Source organism: Neoarthrinium moseri (genome assembly GCF_022829205.1).
Source record: "Neoarthrinium moseri strain CBS 164.80 chromosome Unknown scaffold169_Wmoseri_CBS_16480, whole genome shotgun sequence".
Lineage (NCBI taxonomy): Eukaryota > Fungi > Ascomycota > Sordariomycetes > Amphisphaeriales > Apiosporaceae > Neoarthrinium > Neoarthrinium moseri.
The window spans coordinates 1-7,317 of record NW_026055283.1 but is presented as its reverse complement, the minus strand read 5'-3'; the positions used below and the strand labels follow the sequence as shown (position 1 = coordinate 7,317).

General features: G+C 48.9%; 2 protein-coding genes across 2 annotated transcripts; one reads left to right on the top strand and one right to left on the bottom strand.

Moving 5' to 3' along the window:
* Window positions 1-3,696: 3,696 nt before the first annotated feature.
* On the bottom strand, window positions 3,697-4,107 carry JN550_013901 (uncharacterized protein; the record flags this gene model as incomplete). Its single annotated transcript, XM_049312539.1, has 1 exon — window positions 3,697-4,107. The coding sequence occupies one exon, from the start codon at window positions 4,105-4,107 to the stop codon at window positions 3,697-3,699; it is 411 nt and encodes a 136-aa protein (XP_049164131.1).
* A 999-nt stretch (window positions 4,108-5,106) lies between these two features.
* Window positions 5,107-6,919, top strand: JN550_013900 (uncharacterized protein; the record flags this gene model as incomplete). Its single annotated transcript, XM_049312538.1, has 2 exons — window positions 5,107-5,498; window positions 5,572-6,919. The coding sequence occupies 2 exons, from the start codon at window positions 5,107-5,109 to the stop codon at window positions 6,917-6,919; spliced, it is 1,740 nt and encodes a 579-aa protein (XP_049164130.1).
* Window positions 6,920-7,317: the final 398 nt, after the last annotated feature.

The following is a 7,317-nucleotide window of genomic DNA, read 5'->3' as shown; positions in this document are numbered from 1 at the left end:
ACATATCATCACTAAACCCCAAACCTCTATTTCAGATAGGAGCTCACCTTAATAAAATCGACAGCGCAAAAAGGCTGCCACTGGCTCGTTAAAGCACTTGATTATATCTCTTCTACTCTTTTCCCAAACTATGCGGCAGGCCAAGACCGATACTACAAAGCAAGATGGGGCGCATGGTGGAAGTCATAGGATTACGGGAGATGGTCACGACGGTAGGGTTGGCAGGGCCGTTCATGCTGAGTCATCTGCAGCGGATGATGTATGCCCTGGATGGTGGGCTTTAGAATGGACCTTTGAAGAAGGCCAAAAACAAGAGCAGCAGAAATCCAAGGCGTCAAAAGCGTGGACCTTTCGTGGGTTTAAATCGCGAAACCAAGGATAGTAAGAAGACTAGCGGTGGGCATACGCAAAGGAACTTAGTAGCTGCCCTCATGGGCTTGGAGCCTCGGCCCCCTTTGACCTAGTCTGTAGCAACCTGTGCTGGCTCCTACTTATCAACATGTTGCCGAGCACCATATCATATACATTGCCTACCTCAATATCTTGGATTCTGCCAGTATCACTCATTTTTGAAAGGATCGAGCTTGGGGCTTAACAGTAATACGTAATCTGGCATCTGTAGCCTCGCTTCGAATCGTCTCAGCGGGTCACAAGACGTTTTCCGAAATGCCCGCATTTCCTGTTCTGCCTGTCTGGCATGACTAGCTCCACATCGTGTTGCAAACGTTGGAGTCAGTCTCGTGAAGCCCAAGGACACTTCTGCTAACGCGGCCGAAGCACTGGTGGCCAGAAATGTCCATTATACTCGCGCGTCCAAGCAGGCCAGTACATCTACAAATGAACAGAAAGGGACGCGTCCTGAAATGAGGTCGGCATTTCCCAGTTGCTGGGTTATTTGGGTTATTAGTGGCATATCTACTCTTCGTACCCTGAGCATGGTGTGGTCTCAACTAATCAGAAACCTGGAACAGTGGGGTCGTTTTTTTGACACTCCACTGTTCCTCTTGGCAGATGTTTCTAGATACTCCAATCATAACGGACTTCCAACTCCCAATAAGTGGACCCGTTCTATTCATCGCTGGATCGCATCCCCCACAAAATGGCTTCTGGTGACCAGCTAAACGTCCTCATCATGCGTACTCACTTTTTCGAAGATGCGGGCCTGGGACCAACCTTTGCGCTCAGGACAGCCAGATCTAGACGGCCACATGGAAAATAGACTATTGTGTCTTCTTCCCATAATACTTATCAAACGCGCAGTAGTAGAGTGGTCTATCATCGCTGGCGGCCGTGCTCTTAACAAACAGTCACAAGACGCTTCCCGAAATGCTCCATTTCCTATGCTTAAGCTGCCTGTCAAGACCCGCTCCACGTCGCGTTGCATGCCCAAGGACACTTCTGTCGACTACCGCGGCCCAAGCATTGGTGGCCAGAATTGCCCATGACTTCTCGCGCATCAAGAGACAGAAGGAGACACGTCCTGAAATAAGATCGGTCCATTTGCAGAGTGACCCAAAAGCGCTTCGCTTTGGACGTCGACTTCCTGCCACAACCTGAAGTCGAATTGCGGCCCGCAGGACTTGTGGCTCAAGTTGCCGGCCGACGGCGCCCCGATGGCTGTAATCAGCTGCAAGCAACCTTGCGCACCTGCGCCAGATCATGCCCCGCTAGCACCGGAAACCGGACCAGCCTAAGTCTTCGGCTTCAAAGTCCGGCAAGAACGGCAGAGGTCAGGTACAGGTACTGAGCTGCTGTGACCTGCGCGACCACATACCAGGAATAACCGATTACACTAGCACCTGACTTTCCGCTTCCTCTTGTTCTCCGACCTCGCAGCCTGTTCCCGCGCGGTCTTGGGTTTCATTGGTAGTAACGTTTTCCTGGGCTGCACTGGAAAGTGGCTACGAAGAGCTTGTATTCAAGGCATTACCCTATATGATTGTGCCACAAACAGGAGTCGATAACATTTTCAACGGTTCTGGTAATCGTTTGTCGTCCGAATGAAGTAAAATCAAGGATATGCTTCCTTTTACAACACTGTAGCTTTATGGCCGATCACTAGGTGAAGTTTGTTCTTTCGCAAATTATTGTGTTCGGAGGTCTTGCATGGAATTGGTTGCCAAAATGTAATGCTAAGCTGAAACTTGGAACTACTCCTTGAAGGCCATTGTCAAGAAGACCTCAAAATCTATTCCCAGATTTGCTCCAGAACTCTTCAACTAAATCGTTCGCTAGTTCCCTGACTTTCCGCTCGCTCTCCCAAGTGGTGTCACATGACTTCTCAGAATACCCAACCCACTGAATCAACAATTCAGACCTCCCGCCTTCCATTCGGTGCTTCAGTATCTTGAACACAAAGTATTCCTCTGGATATTTGTGCCTGACAAATAGCTCGTGGCTACGGCCCTCAGGAAACTGTGTATGGTTATTCCAGAATTCATACAAAGCCTCTGGGGCATCTTCCTGAATGATTTCTTCAGGCTCAAATGTCTTGTCTTCTGCAGGAAAACCCGCCCACTCAACCAACACCTCAATTTCACCGTTAGATAACCGTCTATATCCACAAAGCTTTCGGATTTCGAAAAACGCCTCTTCACAAGATACTGTTTTGCCTCTGGTTTGGGTATGCGTAAGCGGAGCATCTTCTGTATTGATGATTTCAGAGTCAGTCTGCCCATGTGGTGTGGCGTTCGAGTGGAAGATTCGTCTGTACTCATCGCCTATTTGCATCAATGAGCTGTGATTCAGATATTGCTCTATTAATTGAAAGGACAACTGTACCGGTTATCCCCATGTTGGCAACTGGCATGGCACGCTGCAATTTTTCAAATCACTGTCCGACCGTTCACCTCAAGTCTAGTAGACGTATTCCTGGCTGCCTCAATCATGCACTCCTTCACTGTAATTTCCATGCTGTGCTTGTACCAGAATGCGAAGAGCGAAGTGATGAGAGAGGGTGGTATGGGATATAACACGAGATATAGCTATCTAAATACTAGCTCATGGGCTTGGATCTTCCGGTCAACGGGCGGCCGGGGAATGAATCTATCCGACTTGGACATTTTGAAATCTTTGGGCACCACACTAGTTGCCCCGGAAATTTGCCCCGGCCAATAGCTGCTGAATGTGATTGCAATTGTGCCGTTGAACACCCACAAAGTGCGTCCAGTGTACGTTGAAAAGAGATTGTCATCACCAATCTATCTACCGTTTTTACACTAGCCTGGACGGAACCGTTGCTGTTAGTGACGAAAAACGTCGGTGTTTGTCCCGCCAAAGTAAGGACCGGAGAAGCGCACGATGAATAACCATGTTTGTTTCTTGTACCATTTCCGTAGATGGTACCATTAAGCTTGGGTGGTGTTTTGCAGGTTCTCGAATACTGGTGTGTCGGCATTATTTGCACTTGGCACTTGGGGTGGTTAAGACCGTAAGTTAGACGTGACTGCCCTATATCTATTTGAGTTTGAATGGTAGGGGAAGTGGCAGTAGTGATCACTCATTGAGCAAGTTGGATGTGATATTTCAGGATGGTGAAATCTACTACCTGAATGGTTCTTGTGTATCTATACTATAGATCTACAACTGTAATTCTGATAGCGGTATTGTCTGGGATTTGATGACTCCAGATGCGCTGCCTGTATGCTAATAGCCTATACATATGGGAATGACCGAAGTTGCAATAATCTTGGCTTGTTATTCCCGCCTTGTCCACCCCGCAGGCCACACACTGAATGCCAGTCTCCAAATTCGGACTTTGACGTCTTCACTCTCCTTACAGGGCAGCTCACCTGTACCATCTGCCTCCATTTCCTCCAGCACAGAGGCACTGTGGGAGAAGTGGTGTATTGACTGCATGAATAATTTGTGAATCTCTGCGGCGTGGGTCCTCTTCGACTCATCGGCCTCGCCGTCGAGACAATGGACCGCTCTGTGGTATTGAATGAGAGCGTTGATTGAACAAGGCGTAAGCTTGAAGATGGCTTGCTTGCTCGCTTTGTCGACACGCTCAATATAGCCTTCAATGTGAATGATTTCGGGGATGAGCTCATCTTTGAAGTAGGTTGGGTCCTGGCGCAACTCAACCGTGGGACGTCTGGGGAGCATGATAGAAGCCAGGATCCACACTGGTACGTCCATGGGAAAGAAGGTGAGCAGAAGAATGATTGAGTAGGCAAGGGAGCCAGGCACCAGTGGCTACGTGGGTAAGTAGGTCAGAAGGAAAAATAAAACGGAAGCGACAGACTACCGCCCTACGCAGGCTTTTATAAGAGAAACTTGGAGCTCATCCGGGACCTGTACTTAATTAAGGCTGCTGTCCATAGAATAAGGGGAGCCATCCCTGTACATCAAGGATGGGTGCTAGTGTCTTGCGCATCGACCTTTCCACTCATTCTATCTGTGCGTTGGCTTTCTCTAAAAAGAGACAAGTTCATGGCCGTCACCTGGACTTCGCTCCTAAACCCCTGCCGTTTTACACGTTGATTGGACTTGCCTTGTAGGTTTGCCCACCGGAGTTTAGGTGCCTGGGCAAGAGAATAGCCAAATAAGCGCATACACGTTTCGTTACAATATAATGTGTTGTTCATACAAGGTCAACTGAGGACGCCATATGGAGCCTGTAACCGCCACAGCCCCTAAAAATGGCGAATTTCGTCCACAATCACATGGACGGGCCTCGCCGCTAACTCTTTTCCAAACGATACACGGCACCAGGAAAGCACATAATCGTACATCCAAGTCCCCTTCTCCGGTGTGTACTAGCCTACTTGCTAACATGACCAGGCTTTCTCGCAACCCTGCAATGAGCAATATGTGAGATGTGATATCTTGCGTCTCGTTCTTTAAACATGATTAGTCAAGTTCAAGGGATGATTTATCACATGGTCAGCACGGATAACACTTGAATGACTCGCCCATGAGCTGTGTCCAAGGTTGAAATCCTCCAAGGCTACCGTATGGTCTATTTTGGTCGGCGATCCCGAAACCCTGCTATCATGGTTGGTTCTTGGGCGGCCATGTCGTTCAAGCCCTAGTTCCTGACGTACAGAACTGTATAGTCAAAGAAAAGTGGACGTATGAGATGCTTTTTCCGGGTGACGTACCATGACGGCACTTGTTGTTTCCCACATTTTGTTGAGCAATGGCCCCTTTTGGTCCAAGGTAGGGGCACCTACATTAGAACAGGACATCTTCCAAGGCAGATTCGTTCCACTTCCACGCGATGGCCTTAGCGCATCCGCATTGCAGATAGTTCTAGAAGTTCGAGTCGCATACTTTCCCTTGACCTGTCTCATCACTTACCATCTTCTCGGACATCTGCCGTTGAACTCGAATCTGTCCATACCTAATCCCTACGATGGTGTCATTGGAAACCCTGCCACTCGAGATCCTTCAGATGATCTCCTCACTCCTGCCGTTGCCGAATCAGTTCTCCTTATTTTGTTCCTCTGCCAAATTGCGAAATGCCACAGCCTACGGCCTTATTCACCGAGGAAGTGCGTCGGTCCGTTTCGCGATGCAATGTAATTATGGAGAAACCTTCTCTATGCTGTTCTTGGATCGATGCAGAAAATCCAACGTCAGCTTGCAGATCGCAGACATTCAAGAGATCTGGAACGTCCGGCCGCGCCGCAGCGATGATGTTTTTGGAATGTCTTGTAGGGTCAGCAGGTCTTCAGAGATAACTCTACTAGCTTCGGCTTTGTTGCAGAATCATACCAAAATCTTCAACTGGTTACTCCATTATAAAGATGAGATTGGAATCATCGATATTCGATCCTCAGACGCAGTATCGGAGCAAATATTACCACATTGGACTGCTCTCTTCGTCGCTCTTGTTTATAGGAGACAAAAGGTGGCAATGGAACTACTGGATCATGGTGCGCCCCCGACCGCTGTCAAATCTGGCATAACAGCGCTTCATCTGGCCGCTGCTGGGGGCCTCCTTGAAATGCTCAAACGTCTCGTGCAGCACTACGGATTCGACATCAATCAGCCGGACGACCGAGGCGATACGCCGTTGATCTACGCATTGTCATCTCCTCGAGTCGGTAAGAAATTGTTAGGGAGCTTGATCCGCCTCGGCGCGGATGTGAACAAGCCAACGATCTGCCAAGCACAGTACCTGAGCCCACTTAGCATCGCGATTATGGTTCATCGATGGGATCTTGTGATGGAGCTCCTCAATTCTGGAGCAGACGCAGGCGGGAAGATGGAGGTAATGCTGGATCAGCAGGGCCGCCAGCCAACAAAGCCACTGTCTTGCGCCTGCTTCACGCCCCAAGACTACCCGCAAGGAACGAATGGACAACGAAAGGCGGTTATTGCAAGGCTCCTGGAGGAAGGCGGCGACCCAAATATGTTGATCACCTATAACAACGAGAGCCAGCCGCTCCTCATCCGGCTTATCCGGATGAAAAGAGAATGGGAAGCAGCACATCTCATGGCAAGTCCACTACTTAACGTCAACGAACGGGACCGGCAGGGCATGTCGGCCTTGGACTGGGCACTTTGCACCAAACACGGCAGACCCACGCTAGCGGAGCTATTGTTACAACACCACGCTGAGCCGCCACTGAGCACAATCCGCGACATCGCGTCGCTCATGACTCGAGTATGGGGAGCTGCACCTTGTCAGATATATGATCTGCTGAGAAGAAACCCAAAATTCTTCCCGTCTTATCAGGTACTCTACAAGCACCTCTCCAACATTGCCCCTGTTGATAAGGGTCGCTATGTGAAGGAGTTCCTACGTGGCTGTCCTGCACCGGTCGCTCGTCGGATTGAGCAAGCCGGCCAGGTGCAGCTTAATAACAATGTTTTATTGGAGTGCATGAAGCAAAGTTTCAACGTATGCAGTGCGTGGTCGCGTAGAGCTGCTCGTCAGGGAACAGCACACACACACACACAGCGCTAAATTATAGCAATGACTATAATATATGTACAATAAGTGCGTCAAATAGACTCCAGCAAGAAAGATAGAAAACATAAGCCATTCTAATCAATTATTTCCTTGCAATCGCGTTGCCCCTCCAGTTCTTGTTTCTGTTCCTCTTCGTGGCGGATGTTCTATTTCTCTTTCTGTCTACTATTTTCATTCTTGAAACATGTCAGTCAACATATTTCCCGCTTTTGGCGTTGCAACTGCCATCCTGCTTTCATGATTAGCAGAATCGAGCTCTCTTCCCCCGACCACCCTCGTAGCTTGCTTCAAGGCGACGTTTTCTGTGATCAGCGGTGCCAAACCAAGATTCCATGTTCTGCTGCCGTAACAAACTCTGCAGTGTGAATGGTGACCCGCTGATATTGCATTCC